General features: G+C 43.0%; 1 protein-coding gene across 3 annotated transcripts in view; it reads right to left on the reverse strand.

Annotated features, from left to right (window-relative positions):
* Positions 1-9,580: 9,580 nt before the first annotated feature.
* The window catches only part of MTCL1 (microtubule crosslinking factor 1), a 102,431-nt gene continuing 88,367 nt past the window's right edge, over positions 9,581-23,644 (reverse strand). For 2 of the 3 annotated variants that reach the window (XM_053954912.1, XM_053954895.1), the window contains 4 exons: positions 22,832-23,137; positions 20,545-20,576; positions 17,418-18,972; positions 9,581-10,835 (listed from right to left, as the gene is read on the reverse strand). In XM_053954912.1, the coding sequence (XP_053810887.1) occupies positions 10,626-10,835; positions 17,418-18,972; positions 20,545-20,576; positions 22,832-23,137 (2,103 nt within the window). In that variant the 3' untranslated portion in view covers positions 9,581-10,625. Of the gene's footprint in view, positions 10,836-13,815; positions 13,874-17,417; positions 18,973-20,544; positions 20,577-22,831; positions 23,138-23,644 lie in introns of all 3 variants that reach the window. The other variant, XM_053954902.1, reaches the window with a different exon arrangement.

Here is a 23,644-nt window from a genome sequence, read left to right on the forward strand (position 1 = left end):
GGCATGTGCATATTTCGCACTCTGGTGCTAGGGAAACAATTAACATGTGGTATTTATGATGCTGCTGTTTTGTGCTGCAAAAACAGGGAACATAAATGGAGGAACATATCTGTGGATACACCTGCTCGAGCTGCCCTGCTTATCCTGCTTCACTCTCCCTTGTGTACCAACCATGCAGCACAGCAGCCTAGCGGGAGGCAGGTTGTCTCCTCTGCCTCTGGGGAGCTCGAGCAAGGCAGCAGTGAAAGCCCATGGCCAGGATCCTTGCAGTCAGAGCTGCCCTTTTCATGGAGGGAGCCCAGCAGCACCCAGAGCTGGTCTCTGGACAGTTTTGCCTTGAACAGGATGGTGCAGCCCAGGGGAATCCAGTCCAGGTCTACAGCAGCTGGAGGTCATGTCTGTGGCTGTAATACTCTGTCTGCTCTCACTGGTGAACCTTTAGGCAGTATGAGATGAGGCGCAGTAACTTCCTTAAGGAACTTATGAACTAAAATATTTGGCAATGCTAAGACACCAACTCCAAAACACCAGAGGATGCTCTCCTCCTGCAGGCTCACCTTCTCTAGCCTGATGATCCCTTCCTGCTTCTTGGAAAAACTCACAGGATTTGGAAACTTTTATTAAACCTTGCCATTGATCCACTGGAAAGGCAGCCTGGTGTACTCAATGCAGACTAGTAAGAAACAGGAACTGGGTGTTTTCCAAGCCCTACTGCACCTCCTAAAATAAATTAATTAACATCTAAATGCCTCAGTTTCTCAGCTGGAGGAACAGCAAACATAACAGAAAAGCAAACAAACTTTCATATGTTCTCAAGAAGGAAATGGCTGTGTAAGCACTGCCTGAGCTCATATAGAATCTAAGCAGGGAAGCCAGTATCAAAATTCAGATAGGTATATGCAAAACAGGCTGACAGTCAGACACAGTCCTGCTGAGTTCTTCACCTTGGCCCCTGAAATTTGGATGAGCAGCTGTAGTTTCTTACGTCTGCTGTCACTTATTTTCTCTGTGATGCTGCCTGACCCCTCCTGCTCAGACTTGCTGAGCTCTCTGGATTAGTACCATTTCCACTGCTGGATTTTCCATCTAAGTTAAAAAAATACAAATTCATCTTCACAGAGAGCACACACATCTAGAAAAAATAGGCAAGAGCATTCCTGTCTTCAGTCATGAGACACAGCCAGCTAAAGAGCACCCAGCCTTCATTACGACAATAACTAGAAGCTGATGATTTCTTGCATAGCACATCTACTGCATTAATGTATTTCCTGAATGGCTATGGATATTCCCTATTCAAAGATGCCAAGATCCAAAAAGCACCCTGTAAATATGTTTCTCTCGCTGTCAAAAACAGAGACAAAGAAATTCCTTTCTCCTGCCTCTACTTGCTTAAATTTAATTAGTACCAAAACTTCTTCCTGTACTAAGGAAATGGCTTCTTCTTCTCCAGGTCACTCCAGCACAACAGACACTACTATAAAAACATATTCCCAGTAAAATGCTGTAGTATAGAGAAAACTCCTCAAAACTGGTAAGAAATCCTGGTATATGATAATTGGCAAATCTCTTTGGATCCTCATTACCAGGTATTGTATGTACCAGCTACAGCTAAAATTCATGTAAGACTCCTGATTTTCTGTAACCACTCAGTCACACTGGTCACCAGGAAAGTCTGGTTGTTTATGCTGCTAAAAACAGTGAACACCTTCCCGACACAGCTGTGGTGTGAGATGGGTGAGATGTGTCTGGGCAGCCTCTTCTGGGGGCCCTCCTAAGCCTCGACCTCCCCATTCTTTCAGAGTGAACCCCAGCACTCCCTGCCCGAGGTATGAGCCAAGTTTGCTTTCATCTTGCCCTCTCTGGCAAACTCACATGGACGTGTGTGTGCTTGTGTAATTGCATATTTTTCAGTGTGCATGCATAAGAAAAGAAGTCTCCACTGCACACGGGTCTTTCCCAAGGGAGATGAGCAAATACGTTATGAGACAGATGTTAGTCATGCTGCTTATTAAACCACTGCATGGTAGTCTTCAAATACTGAAGTGGTAAAATCATGGCAGGACTGAGTAGAAGAGGGAAAATTATTTTCAGGTGTCTGTTTCTAATAACATTTTCAGAGGGGGTGAGCACACAAAACCTCTTTGATTTCATTTGGGACATAATGTTCCATTCCCATTGCTCATTTGGAAAACACTGGGATAACTGAGGGTAGCTCTACCTCAAGTGATACTTTCCCATGCAATGCAGTTGTTCCAGTCAGGTGCCCCTTGGACTTTTCAAAACCTCCCAGTGAACACTAGTGCCTTCTTAATATTATTTTTATCTTGCTGCTAAAACTAGTTGCCAGAAAATCAGTCAATAATCTAAACGCCAGTTAACTCGGTTTAATCTGAGATTTATGCCCATTCCCTCTGCTTTCTAATCCATAAAGGATTGGGACATTTAATTGCTGTTACTTATAGCTTTTGTATATACAGCTGAGGGCATAGGTGTTCCAGGGAAGGTTTTGCAAAACATCTGCTCTGTGAAAGCAATGCCTGCCTCTTCTAAAGAGCCATCGTGCCATAGCCCTACAGAATTTGTCAGATGTTTTACATTTTTACAGTCTGATGGCACGCTATAAACCATGTCTTTGGTGGGGAAGGATTTGCCTGCTGTTTGATGTATGTGCCAGCTTGTGGACTGCTGCTCCCTAAAGCAAAGGCTTGTTTGCATAAAACATGCATCAAAAGGAGGTTTGCTTACGTGGTAGCACACTCAGATGCCTGCTGGAAAAAGGGAACTCACTGTGATGGAGGTTGGAAGCCTACATATGCATCTTTTGATTGTGTCTGTATACTCCATCTGATCAGAAAAGAAAAGAACCCAAAATTTATCAAAGTAAATGATTTAGAAAGAAAAGAGAAAACAACAACACCAGCCATGGCTTATGTGCTATTCCCCAGACATTTCTTCAGTGACCATCTTGCCTACTCCCTCATTAGCACAGAAAAAATTGCTAGACTTTAATCACAAAGACTTCCTAAGTAGCTTAAAGGCCAATTTTCGCTGTCCATTTAACTTATCTTTAAAGCTCTGTATTGTATTTCTCTTCTTAATCTGAGCTGAGCTTTTGCACACAAATACTGTTTAAAAACAGCAAAGCAAATACTATGTGGTGACTATTTTCAAAGACCAGGTTTGTAGCAGTCTGTGGTTAAAAGTTGTGTGAGGCTGATATGGGATAAAAGACAATACTAAGAGGGCTGGGAAAGTCTATTTGGTCTAAAGAACACCTCCTCCACACTGTTGTGGAAAAGGCCACTTCATAGACCATGCAAAGTGTCTGTTATTAGGGGTCTGGTGTTATCCCTGTACATACACATATGCATTGCTAGATATAAAAGACAAAAGAGGCTTTCTGTTTTAAATATAGAGAGACAGATAGACAGACAAATTGATGATTCTTTTTCCATCTTCCTTTAGGAGACTCTTTTCAGTATATATATTTGATTGTGTTATCTTCTGTGACTACATCAGCTATTGGTCTTTAGCTGATGTACTTTTAGAAAGATTTAATGCCCAGTGTGCTGCCTGATGTGTTTTACTTTTGCATAGTAGCCGTGGAGGTGCTGCCTCTAGGCAGCTGGCAATGAACCTTCTGCATGTAATACATTATTTTCTGTTTAAATGATTGTTTGTAGGCTGTAATTACTGTGTCTGCTCTGCAATATGCACCAAGCCTAATCAGTTCATCTGTCATCATTGGCTGCTACCCTGACAAGAGACTAAAATCATTGCAGGCCTGACCTAATAGATGCTAAGGTTTAAACATGTCCTACTGCTTCTTCAGATTGACTGCTTCCGCTGCAAGATCGATGGAGGCTTCAGAAAAATGTGTGTGGATTTTTAAACTAGATTTTACTGAGTGACCTGACTCCCACGGAAAGAAACATTTCCACGTCTCCAAAGCTTTCTAGTATGTAGGTCACAATCAATTTAGTTAACTTGCTAAGTAGCTCAAATGATAATTTATTTTCAGTGTAGGGTGGTTTGTTTTCCTTTTTCCATTCAGGTCAGAAGTGGCCGCAGGTAACAGTGGTCTAGTTCCTCACTCCATTACCCATCCTGGCTCCATTTGAGTTTCAGAGTTGCCTCTGCCTAACCTGAAGAACCAGCACCAGAAGAATATTCTGTGCTTGTGCTGGGATGATTTCAGTGTAACTAAGTCCTGTTGGGGAAACCAGAAAACCTCGTAGTGGGACTAGCTAAATAAACCAGTTCTGGGAGCTGGCAGGGGCTAAGTGGTGCTTGTGAGACAGGGTCCACAGTGAGTGGAGGTTCTCCCAGTTCTTCATGGAGAATTGATGTTGCTCAGGGGAGCTGCTGGTCACCTAAACCAGGCCTGCTCACCAAGAGTTCAGGCAGACTCTTCTAAGTGGGGAAATTATAAGTGCTAAATTATTTAGCTCTGTGCTAGGAAGATGCACTAATTATTTGCTGAGTAAAAGTAACCCACATACCTGAGGAGGTGTTATTCCACAATGCTGCAGTTTCTGAATAATTTTGCTTCTGTTCTTGGTGTGAAAAATGTTGCATAATTCAGGGAATAGTGTCCCACCATGTCTCCTCCACTGTGTGTCACTGTGTTCTTCAGGACTCATGGCTTGGCAAGTCAGTGTGTCCTGCTGAAGACTCCGGGGCTTTTAGGGAAAAGCACAGCACAGTGCAGCTCATCAGCTGGAGCTTCCCTGTCACTCAAACATGGACTGCTGCTGAGAGATGCTCTCAGTGTTATAGACAGGCAGGGTTTGCCCCTTTGTGTGTCCTCCCATGAAAGTGACACCACTCAAGGTTTGCTAAAGCCAAGGCACAGGTCTGGGGCTGTTCTCCAGGAAATCAGAATGAGACTCATTGTTTACCAAACACAGTTCAGGGTGTTGGTTTCTAGGGGCTCTGTCTTTCCCAACTTCTTATTTCTGTTTTCCTTCCAACTGTTATAATGGTCCTATTACTAAAAAAAAAAAAAAAAAAAAAAAATTTCTTTTGTTTGAGTACACATCAGAACCTGCTTGTAATACATCTAAGATGCCTGTGCAACATATTTAACTTACATTTTTATGTGTACATTATGGAGCAGAGGTGTTGTCAGATGCATCATAGACTTATAGGAACACAGATAATTTGTGAAGCCAGGGCTTTGTTTTTTGTTTGAAATGTGATTTCCATGACAAACCACAGTGACATTGTAGTAAGAAAACTGCCTTTCAAAAGTCTTTGGTTTTGTCATGGAAATAGCTGTGACAAAATCATGGCCTTTATTGTTCTTCCTCTCATTCATATATGCAAAGTGTATTTTTTTTCAGTCCTGACAATGCAGAGTGCAGAAAATGCAATGAGGAACAACAAAATACATGTCTTCTTCCAGACAACATCAGGAATTGAGGCTGTATTTTAAAGACAAACACACTGAAGCTGTAGTCAAAGATTTGTGATAAAAGTTCTCCAAATGTCTTAAGCTGCTTAAGTCTCCTCCCTGAGCAGAAAATCAATGAGATTTATGTTCTAAATTGCTAAGCACTTGACATTGCAATTCTTAATAGCTAAAATGTATGGACTGCTCATCTCCTGTTTTAAAGGGGTAATTTTTTCAACCCCAGAATGATGCCCTATTCCATTATGGCAGGGCTTAATTTTTTTGGGCCAGGTGGGTTCCAACCAACTCAGTGAGAAAGAGGTACCTACTGAGCAAAGCCTGGGGGATGAGCCTACCCATTTGCAGTCAGCTCTCTCCTCTGCAGGCTAATCCAGAGAGATCACAGTGGGAGAGAGGAGCAGGAGGAGGATTAGGAGAGTACCTGAGTCCATGACATTTTTGTGTGTAAATGTATTCTAAAGTCTTACTGTCGAAATTATAAAATGCAATTATGGTATATAAAGAAACCCCAAACCCCAAACAAACAATCCAGGGATTTAAAAGCAGAAACCAAAATTTGCTATTTGCCATTGCTGAGATTTAATAAGATTAACATTTCATAGCTTAACAGCACTCTTCCCTTTTAGTGCAGTATCTGCTTACATTGCTCAGCCAGGCTTGTTGCCATCTAGAGAATCACATAAAACTCAATATCCAAACCACCTTCTTTCTTCTCCTCATTCAGATATCCATCTACTTGCAGCTGCCAAGTAAACTGATTTTTTCTTTTTCTATGACCTTCTCTCCTCAGATCTCAGTCTACCACCCTGGGCTCCCCTCCCCTGTCCCCAGAAAGGGAATTCTGCCACCCACCTCTTGATCTCCTGCAGCTCTATCCTGTAAGTGATGGTTGTCAAATCAGGGACTTGGCTGCCAAACCAGGGACTTCTGAGGAGTTACTTTGAATCTGTGCAGCCCCAGCCCCAGTTCAGGATGAGAGTCTACACTGACTTTGCTGAGCAGCCCATTGATCCCACCCTCAATGGTGAAATCCTGCCCAAATCACCAAGTGCTCTCAGGATTTCTCACATATTTTTTCAGAGGATGACAACACTGGCCTCCAGAAAGTGCCAAAAAAGAAGATTGAATAATAAGAGAAGTCCTAAATCTGCTCTGATAAGGAACAAAAGGTGGTTTTCAGCAATAGGTGCTAGTCATTTATTCTAGAGACATCTGTAGCAAGGCAGTAACATCTCTCACGCAAACCTGAAGGCACAATGCCTCGTACTCCTGCATGATGGATGAGAGAATGATAACAGGGAAGGGAAGCAGACTTTGCTCAAAGCTATTAAGCCTCTCTGTGAAGCAGGCTGGGCTGTGTGGAGACTGAAGACATTAGCTGTCATTTTGTATGAAAATTATGTGTACTCAGCAGCTTAATAATACTCCAGCAGGTTACAATGATTTACATATAACAAAGTAAAAACTGGGGAACAGGGAGTGAGCGAGCAATGGGATACCTCCAAAGAGACCATGGAGGAGCTTGGTGGTTCAGATACTCAGGACAGGAAGGCATGAGGGGAAAATGCATACCTTAGGGTACTGTATGGCCGTGGAGATTCCCTCTGTGCAGAGAAGGATGTGAAGGGGAGAAGGGTAATGGGGAAGGATGGTCCAAGCCTGGTCATTTTCCAGGCACTGAGGCACAACACAGGTGTGGTGTTGCAGGTTGTCCTATTTTGGGTATGTCCCTGTGAGCTTGGGTCGGTGACTTAAGAGCTGTACGCCATTGCCACTGGTATATATCCGTGTCTCCCTGGTGTGTCAAGTGTCAAGTGACGCTGGGGGCAGGTGACTGAGAAAAGGCAGGAAGTGGGAGAAAGGGGGGACTTCTCCTCCTCATAGTACCCACACGGACACATCAGTGCTGTGACATGAGGAATACCCCATCACCCTGGGGTAACACAGCCACCTCAAAAGCTGTCTGAACTGGGAGGGATGCCACAGGTCACAGTCCTGATCCCCTCTGTATTGCAGGAGCAGGTGATATCCCAATGCCATCGTCTCTGGCACCACAAACCCCTGGGTGAAATCCAGCTATTTCAGCCTTACCAAACAAAGCTGTGACACATGTATTCACATCCCCTTGCTCTAACTTGTGTGCTAATCTGTGAGGCTTCTCCTGCCCTGATTATTCATGAGGCAGTAATTCAGATACCCCATAGACACTGAGCTGCAGACTTTCTAGAAAGGCTTTTCATTTTCTCTCAGAAGATTTTAAAAGGACTTCAGATAGGCTAGAGACTTGTCATTTGTTTTATGATTTATGTAAGTAATTATGGAGCATGATGGAATAATGTGAAGTGGGGAGGAATGTCCCAAACCTACTAGCAGCTATGTTGGAAGAGAAAAGCCCTGTTGTTTCCAAAGAGCCAGCAGAAACATGGGATATTTCTCGATGTCCCTGTATTCACTAATTGGACTAGAAAGAAGATTATGTTTAATTAATATCATTCTTTTTAAGATTGCCCACAGAATCTCTAGTTATGCTTAACCTTCTCCTTCTTGCTATTGCTTGCTCTCTTGCTTTTGTTTCAGCGATTCCTGCTGTTTCAGAAGCACTTTACCTGTCAAGCCACAGGCGGCTGCTTATCCTCACAGATCTTCATGATGGCCAGCAGCTACTTCTGCAAACTGAAGTATCCTTGACTTGAAAGGCAAATACCATCCCCTGGCATCAAAGTAACAGATTAGTGGCCAGAATTTTCTGGTGCATCATTAACAAAAAAATTACAGCTGTCACAAGAAACAGAACATAATTTTTACTTGCTGGTTGTCAACATTGCTCATTCATTTGCGACTTCCAATTGCTTCATCAAGGAGAAATAGCTTTTAAGGAAGCAGCAACCTTCCCCTTATCCCTGCAAAGCTACTTTGAAAACAAGCAGAGATTTTTCAGTTGTGGCTTAGTCTTCTCCAATAATCATTGTGACTCTTGTGGTTCACCTTCTAAACACTTCTTGCACATTCTTCTCCTTCCACTCCCAAACCAAAATTAGTGCAGCAATTCAGCAATGTGTTGCAGGAGGAAGATTTTCAAGCAAACAGGGTGGCCACCACAGACAATTTTAGGGATTCAGACTTGGGGATTATACTTAACTCATGAAAAAGGCTAGAGTGAGGCTTTGACACAGCTGGGAAGGCAGCTATCACTAACATGACTATTGCTGCTCCACACTGGCACTGGACACCCCTTGCTCTGACTGTGGCACCAGAGAGCCATCAGAGAACAGCACTGTCCAGTCACTGCCCATTTGGTAAGTGGCCATTTTTGTAATGATGACCCACAGGTGGACATTTTGACCTCAGGTCAATAGCCACAGCCCTACCTGATACGGGAGAAATTAGACCTAAATTGGCTGCGATTTGGGAGATAGGGAGTTTGTTCTTATCCAACAGCTGAATTAAACTTCCTAGAAAGCCTGCTGTGACACAGCAGGACAGGATGTGAAGGGCTTATTTCTTGACAGAGCTAACCAGGAAGGCTTCTAGGGAGCCCAGATGGTGCTCTTCAACAAATGAGCCTCAGAAAACCTCAGCTAAGGAAACAGAATGGGAATGAGCCAGTTCAGCAATGGGATAACTAGTCAGAGCAGTTCTGGGGCTCCAGAGAAAGCATGTGGCCAAACAGATGGTCCTAGGCAAAGTAGCTTGAGAGGTTTCCACCTCTCAGGAGTGTGAACTCTTGGCTGCATTTACTTCAGTTTTACAAAAGCCCTGTTTATTGGTCTCTGTGTGTAATGCAGATGGTAAGTAAGCTTAGATTAATACTGGACATGTCATATTTCTGGTGTTCCATTTAGCTGGCTGGTTTTCACTGCCACGAGTGAGAAAACAACAAACCATAGGGCCTCAGAGAAACTGAGAAGATGGGTCCTACAACCTGTGTGAGTAGATGTTTTGTGGAGTTCAGGGAGGGAATTTAGAAAGCTTCCCACGGTCTGATCCAGTGTTCACAGGAGTCCGTGGAGCACAGCATAATATTTGGTTTTGCTGTGATTTATTTAATATAAGGAAGCTTTTTTCTTCCCTTATGAATAAAGGAGGAATTCAGGGGCTTTTATGTCCCCCAGTTAAATTAATCTGGGAAGTACTATCATAAAAAAACATTATGAAGCACTCGAGTAGCTTGTAAATACTGAGGGTTTTATTTCCACTTCACATGGTCTCAAACAGACTCTTAAACAAGACCAGTTACAATTTAGTATGCCCAGAGATTTCCATGGTTTTTCCAAAACGAAGGAAGTTCTCAGTAAACGCTGTACATAGCCAGTTGAACTGCTAACAATAATTTAAAAACTCTTTTTTGTATAGTCAATGCAAGAATACCAACAATAAAAGTACAGTACAGGTAAATTCACAACAATATTACAGTGAAACAGATTGACTCACATTTATGTGATGGTACAGTAGCAGTATGTACATGCACTAAAGTGCGCGGACCCAGAGGCATGCAAGTCAAGTATTGTAGGTGTATTTTACAGCTAACTCTGTAAGACTTTCTGAGGCATTCTTTTCTTTTTTTTTTTTACACATTTACTTGTGTTTACCTGTATTCCCCTCCATCTCAATTAATTACAAGTCTAGTGAACGAGCTTAATGGCTTTCTTCACTACTTAAAAGGTATCGCTTCAGAGATTTGAAGCATCTTTAAGAACCTTACCTTTAAAAACCGATAACACTGACATTAAAATAGAATAAAATTAACTTAAGACTCTAGTTTTACATGAAATTAAAAAAAAAAAACCAACCCAAAATACCCAAAACTAAAACTGAAAATGTAACAGTGCAAATATAACCAAAAGGCAGTCAGTATTTGGAGAGAGCGCGAGCACGTATTCAAATTCCCTTAAAACTTAATTTACATTTTATTTTAAATCTTACTTTTATATCATTTTAACCCTTTTTTTTTGTTGTTTTTGTTAATATACTGTATGTAGAAAAGATGGAGACAAAAATAGTTCTCTCAGCTATGAAAAAAATTAAGTTATTACAGGCACATTAACTGTTTCATTCTAGAAACACCTCTGTTTCCCAGGTTGCACATTCAGCAGCTGTGTCTGAGAACATTCTTTGACCTCTCCAAGCGGACCTCCCTCCTTCATGGCAGAGACGGCTGGCGGGCGACCTGGCGGGGGCGAGTGGTGGCCCGCCCTGTTCCCGTGCGGAGTCAGGCCGGCTCGCCTCCCTGGCTGGGGCTCTCTGCCAGCAGCTCCTTGCTTCCGCACTCCTCTGAGGAAGTCAGGTCTCCGGTGGACTGCGACTGTGAGGCAGTAGGGGAATGTGAGGCCCATCGTGACGGTGGGCGCCGGTTCGCTGGTCTCTCTGGCCGGGAGAAGCAGGGTTGGAGGGACGGGGCTAGTGCAGAACAAGGCAGTTCCTTGGCAGCCAAGAGAGCAAAACAGCGGTTAGTGACTTGCATTAGAGACCGTCGGGATGCGCGAAGAATTAAGAAACAAAATGGCCAAACTAAAGCTGAGCGTGTGTCACGGCGCGGGACAAAAGCAAGCAGCGAACGCCTGGCTGCGTGAGGGCTCCAGGTATCTGCATGTGAGTCCATGATTTATGGGACAGGTAAGCAGACAATGAAAGAAAGAGGGTGAGTTGGAGTAGCTGACACACTTTCAATTGCTATTTCTCCTTGTGCTAGAAAGAGAAGATCTGAAAAGTACATTTGCATAATAATTCAGGAAAATCCACTATTCAACACTTTAACTCTTTACTCTGACCTGGCATAAAAAGACTAGGTTTGGCATTTGCAAGACAGGTGAAAAAAATCAACCTATATCTCCTTTTTTTCTTCTTCAGAATTCAGACTTGACATGCAGGAGACTTCTTAGCACAGAATAATGACTACAGGGATAGTTATGATCTCCAGCTGTGTTAAAGATGAGGCTTACCTACAGACTTCATTTTCTGGAACACTACTTCTAATTGCCAGCTGCTGAAGCCTGAATTACAGGATTCAGAGGTACTCTACGTTAAAGGCAACATTCACAGAAATGGAAGAAATTGGAAATTTTATTCCTTCACCAAGTTTCCACTGTTCTGGCTTGGTTAGCTTGCCTTTGCAATTAGAAACAGTATGCAGTTGTGATTTTTCACCCTGGCACTAAGTTGGTAATGCTTTTAATATTCACAGACTTTGCTCAAAGTACAGTTGCACTTCCGGCCTTACTCTGAATGCTCCCTACATCAAGATAAGGGACTGTGGAAGCAAGTCTGTCTCATAGGGCCAAAGCCAAACTTCTGAATTTCACTGCATACTTGGAAATTTATAAAAGCCAGTCAGAGCAGTTTCCCAGCATCTAGCAATGTGTACACCAAGCAGCAGTCACTGGAATGTACAGGGGAGTTCAATAAAAACCAAAGTCAGAATGCAAACCGGTAATAAATGAAGAGAGAGACCAGAAGTGATATAATGCAAAGGAAAAGCTGTGGCACAGTAAAACACAGGGATACCAAGGCAGCAGGGAGGCCAGGATTCAGCACACTGTTTCCCATGGAGAAGGAGAATAGTGACTAAGGGTGGAGAACATTGGAACAGGTAACATGATGTGATTGACAGTGAACAAACAAGGTGATACAACATTGAACTTCTCAATTGCAGTGGAAGACCAAACAAGAATGTCATAGGACAGAAAGACCAATTTTGAAGACATAGAACTGAGGTATGAGAAACTGAGCTGCTGACACCTGTTTTGGAGAGAGTGCATTGCTGGACTCGGGGAAGCCTCAGTGAAAGGTCAGTTCCGGTGTTTTGGGCAGCATGCAGCCAATGGGGTGACCTACAGCTGCACACCAGTGCTTGAGAAAGAGCTATGGCCAGCTGCCCTCAGCACTTGCAGAGCACCTCAGCCTGCACCCCCTCCTCTCTGCATTCTCACCCCCCACCCCATCTCTGTGCCATAAACCTCACAACCCTTGCTAAAACAGCAGTAAGGCTGAAATAGAAATTGGTGCTAACAAAAAGATTGAGTGTGTGTCCTTACTTCACCTTATCCCATTGTGCCTGGGGCAGCATATGGTCTGTGAAAGCTGCCACTAGACTCAGATTTGTTAAGAGAAATCCATCTGCGCAGCAACAGTCATGGGCAGCACAACACAGTGAATTGAGGCTGAGATTTGCGGGTTTTGTCTTAGCCTCTTTCAAAAAGGAGGCTTAAAATGATATCTTTATAGTGCTGCTTGCTCCTGGCTGCTTTATCCTAGTTTCAGAGCAGTAAATCAGAGATAGCACAGAGATAACAAAATTTATTTCCACTGCTGCCTCCCCGTTCAAAAGCCTCTCTCCAGCACGCCTGCAGATGTTGGTCAGCTTTTACCAAACAGCAAGGTTAAGCTCATCTTATCTGTGATGTACACATGCCCAGCAGCACACAAGGCTGTGCTGGTGATGCATGTTGCCCCAGGGCCAAAAGTGACTGGCAGCAAAATCTTATAAAGTGCTGGCTGCTGAGTCAGTCACCCCCCCACTGCAGCGTGGAAGTCCAAGAAACTCTGCAGAATGGTTTGTGAAAACCCCTCCTCCCTTACTACATGTAGCTGTCATAGCTAGAAATGTTTTTTAAAAAAATAAACAACCTGTGGGTAGTTTAGTTTGGTAGTTGCTCAGAGGTGTAGGTGGATAGGCAGCATTTCTTAGCCTGAACACTGAAAATGGGAAAGATTAATTCAGCTTCAGTTTCTAGCTATTTCCTAAAACAGGCTGTCAGCCACCATGGCTATGTCTATATTAACAAATAAAGAAAACAGTTTTCTCTTCTCTCTGAGGCAGAATGGATGGTCACAACTTATGTCTGCACAGTGTCTTCCCTCTACTGTGGCAACCGCAGCCACTGGACAGAACTGGGCCCAGAACTGCTTAATGAGCAAAGGTGACTTTAACCTTTAGCCCCAAGCTGGTGCTGAAGCCCCTTCTCAGCCCTCTCCACCTGCTGCTTGTAGCCAGAACTAGAGGGAAGGCATTCTAGGCCAGTCAGAAGCCCTGTGGAGTGCTGTGTATTTGTCAGAAAAAAAAAAGAAAAAAAGTTTGTCACAAATCTGAATCCCTCCCCAGCATTTTTGCACACCTTTGTGTCGGTCTTAAATTTTGCCACTTTTAAAAAGCTTAGCAAAAAACCCCAACAGCACAAATTTTGACTTAATGTGACCTCTTCCCAGCCTGTGCTGCTGCAGGACACAGCAGATGAGCTCCCATCCCGAGCTCTTCCTGATTGTCACATACAAAGAATCCCACAGGGATGTCAGGTGCGTGCCGATACCTCTGGAGTTGTGGTCATTTATTTCCCTCTGTTAACCCACATGTTCAAGAATGACCGCCTTCGGAAAGCTCTGGAAACAAGGTAGAAAGGACTTACAGCAGTGAGGCAGGCAGGGTTAGAGTCCCCAGGGGGTAGTTAATAAGACAGTTTGGTTCTGGACAGAACAGACAGAAAAGAAAAAGAAAGCAAGTAGGTTGGAAAGAACTGTTTTAATTGATTATTTTTTTAAAGTGAAGATTTCATGTCTGCAAGGAAGAAGTCTCCCGATGTTACTACTCATTCAGATCATGTTACCAGTGTTATCACAGGGAAACTAATAATCAAAATTAAAAGCCAAGCCACTGGAAGAAAAAGACTTAGAAAGAAAGGAAGCAAACAAACCAACCTTTTACAATCCTAGCACAGTTTCAAAAGTGGACATAGCAATAAACAAACCAAACATTTCTACTCAGCAGAGAAAGATACCTGTTTTTCTTTGCCAACCTTGATTGGGGCTAGGGAAAAACCACATTACTATGAGAGGAATAAAGCTGTATTTTTTTCCCCTTCATTTGATTTCAAGAGAGAGTTTCTGCTTAGGAAATCTTTAATAAGCAAGAAAATGGTTGTTATTGTTTGTTGCATACACTTCTATTGCTCAGGTTTCATGACAACTCTTTGCCTCACCTTTCTCTGTTGTTTCTCTTCAGCAGTGATGCTGGATGGGAAACTCAAGCTTAACCAAAAGCCCTTTAATTCTGTCAACACCTTCCCAGATTTTCAACATTCCCTATCCCATGCTGAATGGTTCAGTGACAAGCCTGTGGAAATTGCTTTGCCTTGGCGAGCAGAGGATGCAGCACCTGCTCTCTCATCTGTGGGTCTGTGTGGATGGTCCTTTCACAGTGTTGTCTCCAGAAATGAGTCTTGAGTCCCAGTCCAGGACTCTTGTGTAACCTCCACGATCTACACCCTTGCTAGTCATAAAAGCAAAAATGTTTCTAAAGCTCTTACATTGTTAGTTAGGTAATGCTAATCTGCATTTTTAATAATAAAATGTATAAATCCTACGATATGCACCTAAGATAGGGGTTTTGTGAATTAGCAGGATATGACACTAGTAGGCCACACTATGTGGATATGGATTTGCCTGTAAGCAGCTCTGGGAAAGTCAGAAAACACAAAGTTATTGCTGCTCTATATGCATATGCACTCACATGCACACGCACATGTACATAAATAGATAAATATATGAACTAGATTTCATATTTGCAGCAGGAATAAAGAAGGAAATTATGTAACTAAACAAGTCAGAAGCTCAAATTGAGGAAAAGTCACCAACAGGTGCTGCATGCAAGTTTAAAAGTCATTAATATGCTATGGCTGCAGAACCCAGAGGCGTTTGGTGGTAAGAAGGGCACTTGACTTGGCCAGAAACCAACAGGTCAGAGGGAAGCAGAGCAGGAATCTACAGGAGGGTGGAAGCATTGTGTCAGTGCTGCCCCAAGCACAAACCTGCCTCCTTCAAGATCATAATTCCCTGCACAGCTGTGTCTGGCTTTGTACAAAATGTGCTAAGAGACTTTGTACAAAGTGTAATTTGTGGGGTCAGGGTAATCCACAAATAACTCAAGGCACCTGCAGAGTCTAAACTTATTTGTGGGTGGGTTTTTTTCAGCAGCAAACCCATGCTTCCCTTGAGTACATTTTCCAGACCACCATCTCAGGAAAAGCTACGCTCATTGCGTGAATGCCCACCAGTTTCCTTTTCAATCCACATTCCTGAGAAATGCTAGGAGCAGCCAAAGAACAAAACCTGTGCATCTAGACTACAGTCATAACAGCCATGTAGGAGTTACAAGGAGAAACAAGTCTTAGCTCTAGGGCTCATAACTCAAAAAAAAATAGGCAAAAGATACTGAGAATTCATAAAAAGGAGCAATTTTCTGCCAGTTTGATGGTCAATGAGTTTTTGCTAAATAGCATTGACCCAAATCTCTCTGCGCATCAAACTCAGGTACTGTTGCTAGTTTGCGTTTTGCCAACAGGAATTTGTGATGATGTGGGATGACATCCATCTATTTATATTTGAAATCTACTGAGGCAGTTAAAAGATACAGGAGGAAATTGAGAGTTTCCAGAGTTACCTTGAAGGCAAAGCTGAACTGAACTTTTTAGAGTACAACAGACTTCCTAATACAGACAAGTAGTGTATTCCCAGTATTTCAAACTAAGGACAAAATACAGAGATGGCTGGAAAATGTCAAATAAATGAGGCTGCTTCCCACCTTTATTAACTCTGAGGTTTGTGCACGAAGACCACTTTCACTCACTAGTATTTATAATGTGCATGTGGTTTCTTTTCTTTTCCTTTTTAACTGAAAATCTTCCCTGCTTATATCTGTTTAAACTGCACATAGGGAATAAATCCTTAGGTTTGGATTGTCTGTTAGGAAAAAAAGATCACATCCTCTGAGCAATACCTACAAAAAAGGAACTGAGAACCACCCACTAGGGCAAGGCGAACTGCAGAACAAAGGTTTTGGCACTCAGGTCCCCAGAAATCCTTCCTGCCAAATGTTGAGTTAGAAAGAGGTGTTTGAATCTTCCCTTTTGAGGTATCTGAGGCAGGGGTAGTAGGAGTCTGCCCAGCAAAGGCAAGGTGGATGTATGGGGTGTGCAGGGGTGTATGGGGTGTGCAGGAGTCAAGGAGCTGCTTCCCTGGAGCCAGGGCTCACCACAAGACTAGGATGCTGAAGGGGCAGCACAGGGCAGAGAGGATGAGGAGCGCTTGCCTCTGCCCTAGGGACTGTCACCAACCAGCATACACACCCCTTTTCATGGCTGTACCAGAAAGGCAACATATGCTTGTAAGAGCTGGGCATAATTCAGCTTTCTGGGCTTCTTAAGAGTAAGACTCTCAAGTGCTCCTAAAGGTTCACCAGAAACAGGAGGTTTAAATACCGGTAACTGAAAGCTTTCATCCATCATTACACCTTCTATTTTTGTTGATTTCTGTTGCACCTGAGACTGACCCTCAACATCTGGGCACACTTGCTGAGACAGATGATGACTTGACAAAATACCAGCAAGGACTTCTTAAACACTAAATAGGTATGTGTCTAGATTAGTTGATTACGTGTGTATTTTTTGCTTTTTGTTATTTTTGTGAGGCAGCAGCAGCCAGTACCAAACATCATGCCATTCAATCACATTCACAGACCTGAACCAAACTTAATCAGATACATTCAGGAAAGATATGCTGAAGGCCCTGAAGTTTTGCTCCAGGGTACTGTAGAGACTATTTTTCACACAAACTTGTTAAGATCCATTCTTGTGTAGGAGAAAGAATCTACCTTTCCATCCAGCATAAAAATTTATTCAAACCTAGTGTCCCCAGAGCATCTGTAACATGTGGTGTGTTTTGTGACAGAAAACCTTATCCCAGCTGTTCAGGGAAAAAACCTTTTTTATCCCATAAAGGATAAAACTGTTCTGATGCTTTCAAGCCAAATAAGCTGCCAGGATAGAAATTCAATTCTTTCATGCATTCTTCAGTGACTAATCCAAAGTTTCATGACTGGAAATTGCTGGTGGTACCAGGACAGGATTAGGATATTCACTGTAAATACTCAGTAGGACTGCAAGAGATCTCATAACACATTTGCTCAAAGAAGAGTGCACTTAGCTATAGGAGGAAAAACAAGCAAATTCATTACCTCTATGGACCCTGGATCTACTTTGACAATTTCTCCTGTGCTGTTGTCATTGCTAAGATTTGGTGGGCTGTGTGAAGGTAGCCTTCTCTCTTCCTTTAAGGCATGCTCCAAAAGTTTCTTATTCAAGATCCTGGCAGCATTTTCTGCAAGTGTGTACCCTGGAGGAGCAGATAAGTCCTGCCTAATACTTGTCACCTCAGATCCTTCTTCCTTTTGTGTCTCTGTCCCCAGACGGAGAGGACTGGGTGATCTGCCACGGGCATTTGTACATGGCTCCTGCAATGTGCCCAGTTCTGGTCTGGGTTCTGCTGACCTGGACCGGCTGCCAGATCTGGGGCATTTTTGGAAGGTCTCATGAAAGATGGGGCTATGGTCAATGATGTTGAACAAACTGGACAGGCCATCGTTGATAGTGGTGTGGACAGGACTCTCCCGTGTGGTAGTTGATCGAGCCCAAGCGGACTCACTGAATCCTTTCTGAGGTGTGCCAGGCAAAGTCCGGTTATTTGGCTGGTCTGATTTGGGAAGGACTTTTCTTTGCAGCTTTGGAGAGCCGTATTTGGGGGAGCAGCATGTACGTTCAAACTTAGCCTGGACCTTTTCAATGACGGGGGTCACCTGCCTGCTTCTTAGGCTTCTGGATGGTGAAGAGACAGGCGTGGACCCCCCCTTTGGTGTCAGACACTTGTGTGGACTGCTGGTGATACTGCGCAGGGTTTCCGTCTGCAAGCCGACGCTGATGGTCTGGGTGGTCTGCGTCCCCGTCGTTCTCATGCCGTTGGTTTGGCACGCCGTGTCCTTAAACTGAGGCTCTGTGGAGTTGGAGCGTATTGCATTCCGGACAGAGAAAGCGACCTCCTTCATGTCATCACTCATGTTTTTGGACATCTCCAAGCTGTGCAAGGGTGAGGCAAAGCCCACAGTAGTGCAAATAGGACGCTCAATGGGATGAAGACCATTCTCCAGAAAATCTTTATGGTGTTTGGCCAGGTCACAAGACCACCTTCCAAACATATCCGAGGAAGCACCTTTTGTCTCAGTGACATTCCCCATAGCTTTGGTCACAGAAAACAGGAAGTCTGGCTCAGCCTGGTTTTTCCCTTCACTGCCAGCTATCACTGAGTTATCGAACCTACGGACAACCGGTGGGCTGTGAAATACCCGCACTCCCATTTTGTCATTTACACTGTGACTCCTTGTTGGCTGCTTCTGGCAGTGCTCTGGGCTGGTCATGGTGTTGGTGGTCATAGTGACACTGGTGGTGAGGTACCATGAGGATGCCTGAAATGGATCTGAGGCAGGATCATTCCCGGCTTTTCCAGTTTCTGTCCTTTCTGCCCAGCCCTCTGCAGGCTTCTCAGCTGCCCCACCATGGTTCCTGGTATTACTGTAATCCCAGTTTTTGTTGAACTCCTCAATGTATTTCAGATCATCAGGAGACAAGGGAGGTGTTATATCATCTTTGCTGCCAGATGAAGGTAAATTTTTTTCTGGTAGAAATGGAGAAATATCCATCAAGCGCTGAAATTCGGACATGGAAGAAACGGACATTGCCCTGGAGAGAGGAACACAAGAGAGTCACTCATGTGCCTGGAAATTGTTGCAGAGTAACTTATTTTCACCAGCAAACTCTGGAAACTCAACTTTCACCATCTCCTTACATATAAAACCACTTCAATCATTGAATCATAGACTGTCCTGAGTTGGAAGGGACCCACAAGCATCATCCAAGTCTAACTTTTGGCCCTGCACAGGATACCCCAAAAATGACACCATTTGCCTGAGAGAATTGTCCAAACACTCCCTGAACTCTGGCAGGCTTGATACCATGACCACTTCCCTGGGGAGCCTGTTCCAGTGCTCAAGTACCCTCTGTGCGAAAAACTTTTTCCTACTTTTCCTTCCTTTAGCCCTTTCTTTCATTTAAGTCCCCTTTTATTATCTTTGATAGAGCTGTGAACACAAGCATCTGTGATGTGCCATTAAAAGTACCAAATGGTTTATTAGAGGTTCTTGATTTACTGCTTTCTCATGGATAACTGCTAGGCAAATATCTGTAATGTGGAGCAGTAGGATGCATCTCAGAATTATACCATTCACAGGAAATGAGTGTTTGTGACAATACTTTTCAAAGCAAGTGTAGAGTATTTCTGACCTGCTGGCAAATCATCAAGTCCATCCTCACTCCTTGCGACTGCCCAGACTGTACAGCTCGTGTGCAGTGATGTGGGACATCCAGCAGAAATACTGCTACATTGAACTGACTTTGTGAGTTGAGCTCATGCTGGAATTTAACCAAGGGAATCTCTCTAAATGATAATACTGAGTCCTTTGCTCTCCTGCTTTTTACAAATTTTTACAATTCACAGGCATTAAGAAAAAAAAATTGAATGGGACTAAATAAAAATGTAAATTAGTGTAGTTATCAGAGTTGGTTCAATGAGGTAACTCATTGAGAAGTCAGCAAGCAGTGGTTTTCAGGGATCAGTGATCCAAAGGATACAGCCAAGTCACATTGTGAGTTTTTAATCAAGAGCTCCTGCTGCAATTTCGGTGTGTCTTTGTTAGGGATTCAGGTGAGTATGGTTTCTAAATGGATCTCCTAGTAAAATGTGCTGGTTTGCATCAGGAGAGCAATCTCAGAGAACACAGGCTTCACTCCATTGGGATGAAAATGAACTGGAAGATGTTCTCCAGAAGCACAACTAATGCATTCTAGGGTTTGGTGGGGATTCAACCCATGGGATAAGACCAGAACCAGTCCAAAGCAAAATATCCCTGACATGCAGCAGCACATCATGTCCTCAGCGCCAAGTGTTTTCCTTTACATATGGATGCCTGCAGTGTGTACTGCAGTGTTTGCTAAGGCAGGAGTAGATTTCACGGGAAGCTGCAGCTTCATGCACTTTCACAGAGTTTGTGCGTGACAGCTAAATGTGGCACAAGTTAATCAGAGTAGAACTGAAGCATATTGAGACAAATTAATCCCTGGGTGAGCCCATTAATCTGGCTTGCAGGCTGTTTAGGAGGTGGCATGGCTGTGTCCTGGGCCTGTGGCTTGGGTGCAGAGAGTTATACCTCCAGCAGTTGAGTATTTGCTGGGCTTTCCACTGCAAGTTTTACTCACCTTTGAAGATTTCCTTTGTGTGTTTCTTCCTCCTGAATGAAAACAGAAACAAGCAGGATAAGTTATTTCTAAAGGTGTTGGTAGCATTAGCTTATGGGTATTTTGTCATTCACTTCCTATTAGTTGCACCAGGTATGTTTGTCTCTAAAAAGTCTCTGATTTTCTCTCTGATATAGATTCTTAAAGTGCCAGTGGGAATATTCTTCACTTTGTACCTAGGCAGGAGAGTGGGCAATCCCATCAGGATAACACACTGCACAGGTAAAGCCTGTATGCCAAATCTACAACAGCTTTGAACTTTTATATTCCCATGCAATCACAAATAGATGTAGGACAAAAAAGGCTTTTTTTCCTACAATATATTGTTTCAGACTATGTATTTTTGAGTGACTTTTTTCTGTGGAGGCAACCTACTTTGTGCTAGAAGCCTAGCTGTGCTGAAATAAAAGATAAACTGAGTTCTTTTGACATAATATTTCATTATACATTTTCTAGGAACCAACAAGTGGCACCAGTTGAAATTCCTTAAGCTTGATATATTAAATGTGTGGGAAGACTTGCTTGTTTCGTAGATGGAATACCTACAGCTTACTAACAGCATTAAGATGTTTTTATTTCCCAGTTATTTCCCTGTGACAATTCCCATAATGAGTTGGGGTTTTAAATAGCTACTTCTGAAGCATTTGCTCTACAGTTATTCTAACTGTTTACTTATATTTCTAAGTAAACTACAGGGAATGAAAATAGGATCAGGGGGAAAAAAAAGAGCATTGGTAGTGTACATATTTTATTTGACCTTGTGAAATCAAGAACATCACCAAAAGTCCATTTCAAACTGGGACTGTTTAAAAACAGCACTGCTTAACTCAGCAAATACCTTTCTGGTATTTATCCCGGGTCAGGGAAAAAAATAGTAAGAAACTGATCCTCCTTGCATTCACTGTGGTATTCTGGAATAACGTTGGTGGCTTCAGTGGAGTTACTGCAGGTCAGTAAATCTGACCTAACTGAATGCATAATCAGGGTGAAGGCTGGATTGACTTGTACTGCAGTTAGTACCAGAAAGAAAATAAGTGGAAGGTAGAGTCAGCAAGCTGCAGTTGCCTCTGTGCATCCTCAGTTAAGCTACTCATTAAACTCCAATCAGTCTCGCTTCAGCAAACCCTCTGAGGGAAAATGACTTTGCCCAGGTTTCCCTAAAATATGCTTTGAAGGAAAGAAGCTATGCAAATATCACCAAGGACAAATTTTGCTGCCCACCCTTTTGTTAATGATGGTAATATCTGAAAAACAGAAAAGGGAAGAGATTTTCTCTGAAAATCAGACTGAATTTTAAGGAATGGGAACAGCAATCAAAATTAAGCACAAAACTTAGTTCCCTGATAGTGTTACCAACATTCTTTGCTGAGCACTTGGACATGTATGAAAAAAAGGCTAAGAAATAATAAATATGGGGTCCCACACTGCCAGCAATACACTTATGGCACCGAGGGAAGAAAATCTAACTGGAACACATAGCTACTACAGCTATGTAAAAAGGGCAGTCACATTTCTTGTCTCTGTTAATTTTTTTTTTCTCTTCTTCCTCTTGAAGAATTTGATTTCTCAATCCTTTAGTTTTGTATCAGCATTTGGGGATGGGGATGCTTGGTTTCACTCAGAAACAATGTAAACAAACTGTGAAGATCTGGAACTGATGAAAATAAGTCCGCCACATTGGAGGACACAGACTTCATTCACCATTTCCTGCTGCCATCTTTTAGCACTGTGTTTTATATCTTTATAGCTTTATGGTGTGACTTCAGGGTAGGTACTTTGCTGATAAATAACTTTATTTTTTTTAACATCTCACTTACTCATGCTGATCTGTTTAGAAAGCAACCACGGCAGAACAATCAGAAGTGCCTCTCTGCAGCACTTACTGCTTTACTAACAAAGTAAAGCCCATGTTTCTTCATAAATATGTATCTACTTACAATTGGAAAAGATTTAAGACCTTCTAAGCCAATATGTGGTGTCAAATATAGTTCTCATACATAACATGAATGGCCACAAGATGAAGCAATCTTTGGGACCTTCAGGCTGGCTCCCAGTTTCTCAGGTGACTGACACTGGTCTAATCAGCTTATAAGAAGGAATGAAAACTTGTCATCATTTTTAATTTACTACTCGGTAACTGTAAGCAGTGCCTGTGACACAATATCTCACTTCCTTCAGCAGGGAAGCTGTATTGATTCTGACAGAAGAGATAACATGACAGCATGATAAAATGTAGAAGAGCTCATACTTCTGTTAGTCCAGTCAAGAATTTCTCCCGCTCCAGGTGCCGAGAGCGATGCTCATCAGGCTCGTCGGGGGAGTCGAGGGACAGTGATTCCAGGAAGAGGTTTTCCGTCGCGCTGCACCGGTCGCTCTCCTTCAGCTTGGACAGCGACCGCTCGTCAAACTGAATGGTGTCGGAATCAGAGTAGGACCTGGGCCCCATGGAACGGGGCACGCGGAGGTTCCCCTGCGGCGTAAACGGCCGCCGGCTGCTCTCGTTCTGGTCACACATCAAACCACCTCCTCTCCGTGGGCTCGCTTCTTTCTGGAGCTGGAGACAAGGCAGATTAAAAGGAACAGCAATTACTTCTGCAGTGTATGGCATTTGGCAGAACTCGTCCTTCCCCAGGAGCAAGGCACCCATGCCCTGGGGATTACAGCCCTGCCCCAGGGGTGCACCTCCAAGGGACACTGGCCTTGCTCTACTGGTCGTTCCACAAAGAAAGACTTCTCTAGAACTTTGATGCTATTACTCATGGGATTTTGAGTGACTAAATGTGTATATGCACAGTTTTGCTTATTTACATCTAGATGTATACATATATACACACTGAGTATGTATGTGTATACAAAATAATGCATCTGTCTTTAATCTGGTTTTTAAAGAAACCAATCAACATAGACTGTTATTTAAAAGCAATCTTGATAGCAGTACAAGTAGAAGCTGATGGAAGGCCGAGCGAATTGCCTTCTCATCAAAACAAAGACATTTTTCTTCTGGTCAGCAACACAAAGGCTGTGCTTTTATGTATATCACTTGTTTCCAGAGGTGGAAAAT

The sequence above is a fragment of the Vidua chalybeata genome, chromosome 1, assembly GCF_026979565.1.
Source record: "Vidua chalybeata isolate OUT-0048 chromosome 1, bVidCha1 merged haplotype, whole genome shotgun sequence".
Classification (NCBI taxonomy): Eukaryota; Metazoa; Chordata; class Aves; order Passeriformes; family Viduidae; genus Vidua; species Vidua chalybeata.